This window comes from Vanessa tameamea, chromosome 23 (assembly GCF_037043105.1).
Source record: "Vanessa tameamea isolate UH-Manoa-2023 chromosome 23, ilVanTame1 primary haplotype, whole genome shotgun sequence".
Classification (NCBI taxonomy): Eukaryota; Metazoa; Arthropoda; class Insecta; order Lepidoptera; family Nymphalidae; genus Vanessa; species Vanessa tameamea.
Window position 1 is genome coordinate 9,116,675 of NC_087331.1, and position 14,305 is coordinate 9,130,979.

The window sequence follows — 14,305 nt, forward strand, 5'->3', positions numbered from 1 at the left end:
GGATTATTTTTTACCGAAGAAAATGTTCAAAAAAGCATCAAAAGGCTATAAGGGGGGCGCCATTTTGTGAGGGCACCGTCGATTAGGGCGGGAAAATGGGAAGCTATCGACGTATCGCGAGCCGACGTTACAAAAGGCGTTCTAAAATTTGACCAATCCCGACGAAGGGCACTCTGCTCATGCGCTTTGGCGTCGATCCATAGAATTATAGATATAATACGGCAGTGTGGGCTTGGCCTCTGCCGTGACGAGATGTGTGTGTGCTGGCACAGACAGTTTTTTTTGTAAAAAAAAATTATGCCGAAGTGCCTAATGACCGAGTGCGTTTTTCTTTGACATATTTTAGTGTAATTTTTATTTGTGATAGAACATATGTGTTACGTTTCGAACTGGTTTAGGTGTTGTTAAGAAATCTCTATTTTTAATTAATTTTAACAACAAAAAAATAACAAAACGAAAAAAAAAACTTGCTTCTCAAAACGTCAGTCGATTAACCCTAGAACGCGCACGGCTCGGTCGTGGAGCGTGATACATCACGGGGACAGTGACCATCATCAGTGATGGTGATGGCCAGCGGCGGTGGCGGGCTGGTGCAGTCCCCGCCAGACATGTTGCACCATCACACCATCATGGACACGTCGTCTCACGTCGAAATGATGCCCAGTAAGTTGACTCTATATTTTTTTATCCTGGTCTATAGATACCTTTAGGAAGGTACATATATATGTATATAGGTATGTACTATTTAAAAAAAACGTTCAGGTAGGTAGGTAGATTTATCATGCTTAGGTATAATACTTATTATGACCTTAAATATCAATGACAAAGATGAATGCTATGTAGCAATAGATATAAAAATAACAATGATATAAAAAAAAAAAACAATCTAGAAATTGCTATAATAAAGTAAGCGACAAACTTATTACATCTAGAATCATACGACTGAATGCTGTTACATGAATTAAGTGAATAAAATATTTAATTGGGATATAAACTATTGAAAAAGAGTAATATTTTTTTAAAATTTATAATGCTTTCAGTCCAATCAAAATATGACCTTGTTTCAATAGACTAATAGAAAAACTAAAGAAGAAGAAGAGAAACAATTTCACTATATTTTGATTAAGCATATTTAAATATTTTATTTTACAAATTAATTAATAATAAAACCTCCTGCAAACATTTACTTTATTCAAATAGGATCTTACAAGCAATATTGAATCGCTAATTTAGAAAAAAAAAAAATTTAAATAAAATTTAAATATAATGATTAAGTTAATAGGATTTGTAAGTTATACTATTGAATAATTTAAAATTGGGAACTCTACTTAAAAATATATATATTGGATGGAATAGTAAAATTTCGTAGAGTGATTAATTATGATAAAATCGAAACAAGATTATAATATTGATATGTTACTTTATAAAGTGTGTATTTAGTAATTAAAAAAAAAGTACTAATGCCTTTTTTATAATGAAATAGGTACATATATTTGAAAAAGATACTAATAATTTCAATATTTTAAAAAATACTGCTTTATAGATTAGCGCAAGAATTACATATTATGCTTTTGCTCGTGAAATTAAAAAAAAAAATACAATTTTGTCCACATTCAATGACCGACATTATCTATATTAAAATATAAAGTCATTACATTATTTTTGAGATGAACTGTTTCAAGCTTAACAAATGTTAGTTATTTGAGGCACAAATAAAAAATATACTTAGTAGGTATTTTAAATAAATTATTAATTACACAATGTTATTTAACATAATAAGCTATTTATTTTAATCAGTGAAAATAAAATTATAGGATTATTTTTTTTATTTCAAATATTTCGTTTTAAATATTTACTTATATACCAACCTAGTTTTTTATTATAAGTATTATTTTATTGTTCTAAAAATAAGTATATCAAAATGATTATAAAATAAAAACCACACACACACTAGAACATTCTCTAAACTTATTTTAGTATCTTAATCTTAAATAAAACGTATAATTTAATCATATCATCCAGAATTTAACCAATAAATGCGAAAGGGGAGGTCTTGATTGATTTATAAATCGCGGGGAGGAATCAACCCCGGCGTTATTTTTGCTAATGCAAGCGAGACCGGCCATTAGAGGGTTGGGAGATTTATAGTAGTCACTTTGATGTTGGGTTGAAATCGAGCAGACGGGAAATAATCCATTCCTGAACCGTACAGGATTCGAACCACCAGGTACCGCGATATGGGGTTACTTGTTTCCCAACCCTTGAGCATGTTAAAATTGGGCGAGGTTTTAATCTACGATACTCTTTTAATTGTTGTTGGAAGTACATTGTTGGGATGGTTTCCTTCCGATGTTGCATATGTAAAAAACCTGTGTAGATTAAGCATTTCAATTTGAACCTAGCATTATGTAAGACCTAAGTGGTTCTTGGACATCTGCATACACATAAAAAAAACATACTTAAATTTATTTTTAATCTGTACTCCACGAGCACTTTTGAATAAGATTAGTTTAAATTTAAATTCAACAACGGTTCAGAATGAAGATTGTATCGTGAACAACCGAGAATAAATTCAATAGTTACTCTTTTCCAACAGATAAATCATATAGGTTATGTTTTCTTGCGTTTTAATATAGTTTACTGGTAGAACCCTGGCTATGTTTTAAATAGTCATGGCAATCGTCTGAACGGTTAAGAACGTGCGCCATTATCCGAAATGTTTATTACAATGTGGAAAGTATTACGCCTTTTTATAAGATACATGTATCGGAATACATTTCTAACAATAAAAATGTAGGTATTTTGAAATTCTTACAAAGCTATGTTAGATTCATTTGATCAAAATAACATAAGGAGCTATTAATTAACTTTGTCTATCAACATATTAAAATCTCATGTTAAATTAGTTTTATTATTGATAAAGATTTATTCATGAAGAAAATGACACTATATAAATATAACTCATACCAGTACTAAGGAATAATGTAACTTTCTATCAGTTAAAAAACAATTTAGAATTAGTTTTTTTTCAAGTATCCTGAATAATAATATAATCGTATTTAAATGTATGTATGTAATTTAAAAAATAATGTAACCGAGTTGTTAAATTATTGTTAGAGTTATTAAATTAAATATAACTATAATTAAAATATTTATGATTTCTTTATTATAATTGATAAAACTTCAATTTATATGTCCTTTTTATTAGATACATGTGTTAAAAATATTATCATTTAGTAAACTAGATTCCATTGTGCACAGACACCATATTGTATGTACCAAAAACCAGTTTAAAATAAAATTCATATAAATAAGTGAAATTAAATAAGATTATTGATAAAAGTAACTTACTTGGTGGTAGGGCTTTGTGCAAGCCTGGGTAGGTAGCAGGCACTCAAGTTAGCAATACTTAGTATTATTGTGTTCCGGGTTGAAGGGTAACGGAGAGTAGGCACAAGGGATATAACATTTCAGTTCCCAAGATTGGTGATGCATTGGCGATTGTTATGGCCAATGTCCATGGGCAGTGATCACTTACATACACGTAACGATATATTATTTTACAAAATCATGAATCTCATAAAATTTTATACTACAAATCGTAGCTACTTATGTTACAATTATTATATACTAAAACCTTCTCCGTAAAACGCTGCATCTTCTAGTATAAGTTTTATGTATATTGGTGTGGCATTTCTTTAGTCGTAACTAAAATTACAAAAAATATGTCTTCGTGTATTGGTACAGATGGAGAGATATAGTAATTCGAAATATGACTTAAAATATAAAGTTACAAGCCTCAAAGGTATGCTATAACATGAAATGCACAAAGACAAACATACGCTTGCCTTTAGCGAGGTTTATTGTACGCACTAAGTAGCAGGACAAACACACAGCTTAAAGGCTATTTTTAGATTTAACTCGTTTGAAGACTTGCATAGTATTGACTCGTGCTTATAGAAAAACTATCTACAGAATGTTTTATTTAATCTGTGCTCATTATTATTCATCTATGCGTATTTATTTTTGGCTGTTTTTTTTAATAATATTACAATTTATCCGAATATTTTCGAATTATTTACATAACTATAGTGAATAGGTAGACTAGGAAAAATATTTTACACTGTTCAATTTATTTGACTAAAAACGAAATCGGATATTTAAAAAAGTACAAAAACTAGGCTGTATGAAGCAATAATAAAATGTGCCTTTATGCTCAATTAATATTAGATACTTTTGTAATTTTACTTTTCAATATATTTTCAACTAATGACTACCTCTTGTAAATATAATTAAAATATAGCCTTAATAAAGAACTAATAACGTTTACCAAGTAACTAAACAAAATAATTTGTGGTATTTAAGCTTTACGGTGTAACATACAAAAGAACTTGATTCTGGAGCTTCTGTGCTATATAGATTAAAAATATCTGGTGAGAAATAATTTTAAGTAAATACCACTCTTTTTATCCTGATTGGTATTTTTTATGGTATAAAAAGGTATCCGTGCGTTTATCTGTTCTACCCTATACCTGGTCCTAATAAAGCGAGACCACCAGGGCAAGTTTTATTGGTGCGAAGTCGGTAGCGTTCGCACCTTCCTCCTAAACATTTGCCTCAGCCGCCGACACAAAAAATACTACGAGAAAATGTATACGTTGTTTGTGATTGAACTTTACTTACTTAAAAAAATAATTGTAGTTTAATTTCTTAACTTTTTAAAATATATTTTATTTGAAACAGAGTATTGTATTTTTTTTAATTTAAATTGTTTATATGTACTGGACTTATTGACATTAAAAAAAAAACTGAAAATCTTGTATGAATATTTCTTTGAAAAGTTTGTAAATAAAACGCAAATAATATGAATGCAATATTTATTAGCGTATTGTTAAATTATTTACTTCAAAATTAGACCTGGCCAGCCGTCAGCGTTTCCTGATCTTCTAGTTAAGATTTCGTTACTAAGTTAAGACTATATTGTAATAATTTACATAACATACATAATTTGAGTATTAAATGACTTATTACAAACAAATATTTTACTAACTTCCGCCTGTGACTTTGCCCATTTTTAATGGGCGAGCTACTGGTATATGTTTATTGTTTGGGATAAAAAGCGGTAGTCCAGAATATAATCTATCTCTATGCCAGATTCCATTTGGATCCGCTTAGCCGTTTTAGAGAAACATCCATCCATCCAAATTGTCGCAAGTAAAATTTACAAACGTCGCTAACGGCGTGTAATCGTTTCTGGCTTTGATTAGTTAATTTTTTCTCTCTTTCTGACATTATAGATTCGAAATTCGCAAGAGGAAAACAGATGATTTCTTAAGCAATACAATAAAAAATCATAATTTTGAATATTTTATCACAAAATTTACTTTTTTACCCATAACTTACATTAAATTAATAAATTTATCTATTATATTTTCAATTGTAACATTAATTAGTAGTTATACAAGTCAATGTATTGGAATGTAAACGTGTCAGTGTTAATGGTAAGTCACGTGTCGTATCTATGATCAACGCATTACTAATTTACGCCTTTAGCCGGAAATCACTTCGGTCTCCGTCGATGCGGACCCATTTTTTTTCTAAATAACCAACGAGTTCGAGATTCGAATAGATTAGAAAAAGTGAATTTTATAATCAGACGATATGTTTGAGCTACTTGTTTAAATTTATAACTTAAAAATCTTTATTCAATATAGAAGCATTACTTATTGTCAAGTGAAAATATCTACCACCGCTTCTGTAAGAAACATCTCGGACCTGAGAAGAATCGGCGAAATAAACTCAGCGGGTTATTTTTGTTTCAACGATTTTATTAATAATGCAATTTTTCATATATCCGTTTGAAACGGCCTGTAGTCGAACATTTCGTTTCCACTTTTCCAAGGTGTATATTTTCACGTAAGAAGTAATTCGTTTTATAATATCCTATTAAGCGTATATGTGGCAGGATTTCCTTAAAAGAACCGGCAAGAAACTCAGTACCTATTGGCTCACTCTTCTTTATAAGCAATTTAAAAAAATAGAAATAAAAATTAAGTTCCATGTTCTATTTATTAATTTATATATTTTTGACTGAATTTTAAGCCCAATTTTTTTTTGTATAATACATACTTATAATAAATTATAAGCGTCATTTTATTCTAATATTGTTTTATTTTATTATTATACATTAGAATTAATACTCTGTTCCACGAATGCATTTAAATATATTGGTAATAAAATATATTATTGTTATAAATTGTAAAAATAAAATCAAATTTATAATAATGCGTAATTCCGTCCTTAAATTTTTAATAACGTTTACTGTCGACAATTGAAGAAGACTATATTAAATTGCCGCAGGTGTGGCCGCTTCAGATAACTCTAGACAATATTACTGTTTTCAAATGTGTCTTGTTTCTCAACGAAGACCGTTGCGCGTGACGCAGACTACGTTCAGGGGATTAGGTAATGTTTTAGAATGAAAATCGTTTCATTATTAAAAATTGTAGATAAACCGAGACGACTCAGTGGTAACACGTAAATTTTAACGGAAGATAACGGGTTCAAACCCGAGGTAATTCCATCGAGTTTTAAATGCATAATTTGCGTTTGTAAATAGTTTCGTGCTCGGAATGAAAATCGTAAGGAAACCTGCATGAGTTGTAGGGCAATGTGTGCTTCAGATTACAATAGCGTGTTATAACACGCTAATGTAATCTAATGTAATCAATTACTATAGTATTAAAGTGGGATCATACCGACAGTCTCATGGAATAGCTGATCATTGTAAATGATTACCTATAATGCACTTGCTGTATAAATAAATATATATGTGTATAGACAAACACACACAAACATAATATCTTTACAAGCTTCTGAATATAAGCGTGTGTTAAATCTTACAGCTGAATTTTAAACCACTCCTACTCAGCTTCAGCGATTCCGAAATAAGACACACTCGTGAGATTTAGTACCTACCTATATGAATTTCATAAAAACTTGTATTTTTTTTATTACACTAATTTCATAACTGACTTACGGTTGCAGCAGAATCTATGTAGTATTCGAACCGGTTGATGTAAAGTTAATTTGAGTTATCTAGCTTGGGACTATCCGCGTGCATCGTCAACACGAGACACGGGTTCGTGAAAGCAGGACAAACAAACGAACTCGTCACTTTCACACTTCTAAACATAGAATGAATACATGGTGTTCGAAAAATAAACATTTATTTATTTTCATTACTATTTAAACAGTAACTTTACGTTCACAACATTATAATATAATCTACAGAAATTTAAAAGAGCTTAAATGCATATTTTGATTTTAACAGTACCTACCTAAATGTTGACGGATGATGGCTTTCTATGTTGACGGACGGGCAAATGGGGCAACCTGATGGTAATATTAACCATTTCTTACATCGCCAATGCGCCACCAACCTTGAGAGCTAATGTTATGTCCCTTGTGCCTGTAGTCACAGCCTTCAAACCGGAATAGAACAACACTAAGTATGACCGCTTGGCAGTAGAATATATAAGGATGGTCCAGACGGTATTGAACAAAACCCTACGTCCAAAAAATTAGGAATATTTACATACATTTATTATGTAACGTATGTTCTATCTATCTATCTACCTATCTGCTAAGAAAGTGGTCTGACTTCAAGGGGGGTTTCTCTCTTTTATTTTGCTTTGTATGAGTTTTAAGGCTTCACAATATGAGTAAAATATATAGCCTTACTATAAATACATTCCGCTTCATTTTACACGATAGGAAGCTACCTACTTACGAGCAATAATTTCGAGTGTGAATCCATTAAAAATGCTGGTAGGCCATGGGGTATCGAGGGGGGCTAATGCGAACATATGTTTCGGAGATACGTTATCTAGTACAAACATACACTACGGTAGTAAAACGCTAAGTAAACGCGAAATTATCTGAACGCTATAAAACGTACACCTGTAGTCGCTCGCATATGTTGAATATATTTTATTTTCTATTTGTTTTTTTGTTCTGATACACATATTGGGGTTCTGCGTACAGTGTTATGAAACGGACACAAAGATACAACACACATATAAATATACTTTTACTTATATACAAATGTTAAATGATGATACTTATTAATATTAACGAATTAAAAATCTTATATTATTATTTTGCTAACCTTCGTCTCAAAAGCGAGAGTAGACCTTAGCGTTAGACATTTAGAAGCTGTTACTTAACTTTATATTATTCGTTTTAATTCAACAACTCGTTTTTTGTGTTTTATTTATGTCTAGCATATTGCCTTGTATCTACAAACTTTTTACTTAGTAACTTCGGAGCTACGAATGATTTTTAGTAACATTTTAGTAACCATACCCAGGATAAGAGTCTTTTGAAACTGCGCCATCGGGATCAAACGCCTTAAAAATTATCAACTAGACCAAGAATCAATTAAAAATAATGGACCTAGAACCATCCTTCCTTATTAACTATTCGTTCTTAACCAAATATAATGAAAAGGGTTCTCAGTGACTTTCTCTTTTAATTAAAAAAATATTTAATTAATTAAATTTAACATTTAAATATATTTTTACTATCTATTTCAACTGGTTCATGCATTGTTGAATGTAATTACTTCAACTTGAACTTGAGTTAACTTCGGGATAAACAACATTTATTAACCGATTTAAAAAAAAATGGGTTCTCTTTTCTATATCGGAAATACAAGAGTATTCATTTATTTATTAAGTCTATGCATAATTAGTAATAAATCGGGAGACGTTTGTTTATAGGCGCATAATCCTTATACCAGCAGATATACACCTTTCAGAAAAGGCTTAAGTATATAATACTATTATATAAGTAATTATAGTTGTACCTACTTCAAATTTCTTTGACTATTTACCTCACAAGCATAAAAACTAACATTCCGGAATTGAACCTGCAATCATAAATTAAGATCCATGTATTCCATCCACTGATCCGCCTGATCAGTATTTAATAAAATATCTTAAATAATTTCGATAAAACTAAAGTATTCGTATTCGGTATCATCTTCAAAGCGAATCCAATATTAAAATCTCATTCTATTCACAAACACCTACGTACATTGTCTTAACACGTGACAATAATAATAAAAAATATCAACCGTATCGCATACGACATAAGGATCAATATATAACAACAAATGACACTGGCCATCGAACCGGAAGTAGTAAGATCTTTATCAGTCCTTAAAATTGCTGGAACATGAGGCGCCGGAGATTTTGATCTAATTAAGCGAGAAATTAATGTTATTCGGTTTAAATATCCGACTGACCCGGCGGTAGGGAGTTGGACATTTTAATGTATTTTATAAACATTTGATTCGTAATTAACAATTTACTGACCTGTTTCAAATCAATTTTATTCAAGTAAACTTCACAATGAAGCGTTTTTGTATAGTCAATGTTTAAACGGCAAGAAACTCGCACAGTTGCTCTTTTCAAATAAACAGATTTACACAATTCACAATTAGTGTCCTGTGACGGAACCCGAGTTTAAATCCAGGCGTTTTTTTCTTAAAAGTTCAATATCTAAGTTGCAGTTTTAGTTCAAAAATCGAACAAAGACAAGCGTCTTGGTGGTCAAAATAAATAAATTTTTTATAATGATATTCTCTCGACCGATTTCAGCCTCGGCGTGCATTTGCGAGAGTTTTGTGCGCAGGACATGAAGTGTACAAGTTTGCGTGCTCGTTTTCCTCACTCTCAAAATCCGATGGGACGGCAAATCCGACCGGAAAGTGTAAACTCTACGTGTGACGCTGGACCAATGACTTTACTTTTAATTTTTCAACTACTGACAGTAATTCCACAAGGGACTTAACGCCTTGGTTCCTACGGTGGGTTGCACTTATTTATTGTCGGTGTTGATCACTTACTTACTAATTTATGATATATATCTGCTTTTCTATATATATATAAATATATATGTAGTTATTTAGTTGCATATAAGAAGTTCTAAGTTGTAATTGTTTTCAGTTTTTATGTTATAAGGATAATCGTTACTTTATAATATTAATTAAATATTTTGTAAGCATTAATAAGAGTTTTGTATTATGATAATATTATATTCTTTACTATATAAATATAAATAAATTAAATAAATTACACGTTGTTATTACAATGAATGTAATGTTACATTTAGTTAAATACATTTATGAACCAAGTTAAGTTACAAATCTTAATAAATATCCAGTTATTTCAATGAAACCAGAACATTAGTTTTCAACAAGTAATTGCAATAGATCAACAAGATTGAGTGCGTTGTATTGAACTTGCTAGATTACATAATTAAATAATCCGAACTATTCAAAATACAACTAACCGCAACCATTTATGTAGTAATTATTTTAATATTTTTATCGGTAGGTATCTTAACTTATACGCGATTAATTTACAATGCGAGAGAGACTGTTAATTTTTTTGTTTATTCTTTCAAACCTTAACTATTACTGACCAATCATCATGAAAAAATAGAAATTCGAATACACCGTGTTAGACGTACAGAGAAGCAGTCGAAAACTCATTAAATAGTATCATTGAAATACGGTCAGATTAATATAATACTTGTTGAATATTATCAATAAATAAACGAACGGAATATCTAAATTGAATTTAATACAATTGTAGTACACAAAAATTATTGAATTAACTATTTATGCAATTTATTTAGCGCAAGACTAACCTAACTACGTACATGTACATACATACATACTTTATCGCTATAGAATTATGATTCAAATGTACTTGAAAATTCTTACTTTAATAAAGTATAATATAAATTCAAATTTGGCACTAAGTTACTAATGTTGTTAACGCGAAAGTTTGTACTCTTTTAAACTTTCGTAACACAATTATGTTCAAACTAGATATACCAATATTATAAAACTAAAGAGTTCGTTTATTTGGTCGAACGCGATACCCTCAGGAGCTACTGGTCCGATTAAAAAAAAATCTGTGTTAGATAGCCCATTAATTGAAGAAGCTATAAGCTATACACCATCGAATATATATGTAATATAGTCGACATACCACGCAGTTAGTTACATTATACTAAAATTTGGCATACAACTTTACTGCGTTGTAAATAAGGAGATTGAAATATATATATATACGCACGCATTGTGAAATACAAACTGATACTAGTAATATCTAGTATAAATTACAAGAAAAATCTATCTGATCACCTACTTTTTGAAGTCTTAATAAACAAAACACGCTTTCCAATAGCACTATGGCATGGTACCAAGTGTACGCAGACGCCGGCGCTTTAAACGATCTTTGAATCAAGCGCCGGCTCTTAGATCACCAGATGGATGGACCAATTTTTGAAGTTATTTCGATTTGATAACGGACGCTTTCAAAATAAGACTATTTTATTGTTATTAATAATTTGCCGCTATCAAACTAACAAAAAAACACTTACGTAATATATATATATATATATTTATCGAATCAAATCAAAATATACTTTATTCAAGTAGGCTTTTACAAGCACTTTTGAATCGTCATTTAACAAACTATTTTAAGTAAAGCTACCACCGGTTCGGAATGTAGATTCTACCGAGATGAAACTCAATAAACTCAGTACTCTTTTTCAACATTTTATATTCACTAAGTCCAGATAAGACTTAATTAAATCAAAATCGCATAAGAACAAAAAACTTAATGTTACTGTATTGTGTTTGAAGAGTTTACACACAGCAAGCGTGTAAGAAATTCTTACCTCAACGACAAAATATCGTGAACTAGTTTAAACCGGTTTCAAGCATTTATCAGAAAACGAAAATCATGCATATCAAAGTTAATAATAATACTTAAAATAGAACTAAACGCCGATAGTGACGCTTTAACATACAAGCCGATGTACTGACGTTCAGACGATAACTATGAACGAGACCGGTAATAATCAACATCTATATATAGATATGATAGATAAGCGTCTTTAGCTCACTGGTTAACGAGCATGGAGACGAGACAGTCGCAGGTTCGATCCTGAGAACTTGTTTTAGACCCAGTCGTAACACAAGTTGTACGTTTAATTTGAGCAAGTATTATGTTAACAGGAAGATATCGTGTGACGCGTCCGTTCATGAAATGCTTAAAATATTAAACATCAAAGTATTACTCTCAAATTCATTTATTATTACATTTTACCGAAAGACCGAAAAGAAACTCAATTATTACATTTTTATAAATTTATAATTACAGCACATTTGAGTTTTTTTTGTGCAATTATTATTATATACTAGACCGACTTCCGTACTTTTATTTTATGGAACAAGAAAACAAAAGTTTTCAATAATAAAATTTCGCTCCACTTATTACGAAAAAAAAAAAAAATAACTTAGTAATTATATTAGACTTCGCTAACAGGAAAGAATGCTTTTTCTATTCTATACGTTAGACAAAATCACAATAATAATGGAGATGTATTTAATGAGTTTTAAATTTCGAATTTATATTAAATATCTATATTTAGAATTCTCTTTACGGTTACAAAGGATTCGCTCGATATTTTCGTTTTATCTTACACATAGCGACTTCAACAAAATTGTGATTTAAATTCAGAACAGACAATGCCGCGGGCTCATGATATAAAACCTTCTTTATCAGCTGCGTAAATTCTGTCAATTACGAGGTTGGATTTTCGCTTCGAAACAAAAAAAAAAGTCACCCCGCCTCGCTACCACTGGCGCCGGACTGAGATAAGGCCGGGTTTCGAAATCTTTTGTTTTTTTTTTTAAATCTTATAGGTCTTTTATGGGGACACTCGATAAAGGGCGAGATTTTTTTTTAACCCGTTCAGTTTAGTGGGCTGGGATTATTAATCTATATATTTTACTATTGGTGATATAGTGTTATGGGAAAGTAAGTATGACTCAAGAAATAAAGAAACAGAAATTGTAAGCGAATACTTCGTTTATGACATGTCTAGAAATACAAGGTAGCAGTTAAGTATTTACTCTGAAAAAATGCATATTTTTGTAGTTTTATATAGATCTTTAGATATTTCTTTACCTGGCTGTAAAATCTCAGACGGGTAATGTTTTTCGATTTGTATGTGAGTGTATTTCATTTGCTGGCTCCGACTTTAGAGCCGACATGTTAGGTTTTAACATGAGTATCGAGTAATTGTCACAATAACCCTTTATAATTAATATTTATAATATAAGTTTACTAATAAAAAATATATGATCAAACCTATTAAGTGAGGTATCAAAATTAATGTATTTAAAGTCTAATAAGTAAATATATTTTTATAAAATATTAATTTTTGATTATATTTGACTCAATTTTGTAGAAATATAAATGAAATGTATGATATTTTAACATATATGTAAGTCCGAAAGTATCTTACTTGTTAGCTTATTTTAATCATATGCAGTTGTTATTTTATATACAGATTTATACATTTAAATATACTTATTAATTTATTATTATATATTACAGTAGTAATTCATTATCATAATAAATAAAAACAAAGTTAAAATGTCAAAAATAAAAAAAAAGGTTGGAATTATGTTCTAAGGTGCGTAATGACGGAGCAATAACTAAGAAATACTTGAAAATATTTTACCAATCACCCAAATCTATCGTAATTTACCGCAAACAACGCCCACTTTGACAGCTGTCAAATTAAACTGACAACTCCATAGCCTCGTGTGACGTCTATTTTACAACAATAGCCTTTTTTCTCAGAGATTTTGACGATCGCAATTTTTTTTTTCGTGACCGTGACGTGTCGTCAAACTTATTTGTTATTTTTTTTTAATATTGATAAGGTTGGCGCCATAGGGATTAGTTCTGTTGTTTTTAAACTTTCTTTTTTATTTTGTAACATAAATAATTCGAATATTATTCCTTACTTATAAAGGTAGTTATACAAATTGTTAATTTAAATTTTTATGTTGAATTCAGTTATTATATTTAAAATTTTCTGACTGTTCTCAAGAAAAAAAAAGCAATGATTTATATAATTTACTAAGAGTATTGCTTCAATATAAGATAAAACAAACAATCTTGAATATTAAAAATGTTAAATTGAATAGCTCTCAATAATTTTATTTACAAAGGCCTATTTCGTAAAAGAAGAACTAACTTACCTCACAGCTCCTTCGATGTCCTCGTACTTACTAGCACAGATTTAAATTAACGACTCACAATTCAAATCAAAAAGCACCCAATATATTCTTCTGTGTTTTGTTCATTGATCATCAATAATTTATAATATCGCAGATCAAATGTGCCATCCATTTGGTAAAGTGCTC

General features: G+C 30.2%; 1 protein-coding gene across 1 annotated transcript in view; it reads left to right on the plus strand.

Moving 5' to 3' along the window:
• Nucleotides 1-236: 236 nt before the first annotated feature.
• Nucleotides 237-14,305, plus strand: part of LOC113395202 (insulin gene enhancer protein ISL-1) — a 49,082-nt gene continuing 35,013 nt past the window's right edge. The window contains exon 1 of the mRNA XM_026632774.2: nt 237-663. Within this exon, the coding sequence (XP_026488559.1) occupies nt 561-663 (103 nt within the window). The 5' untranslated portion in view covers nt 237-560. The remainder of the gene's footprint in view (nt 664-14,305) is intronic.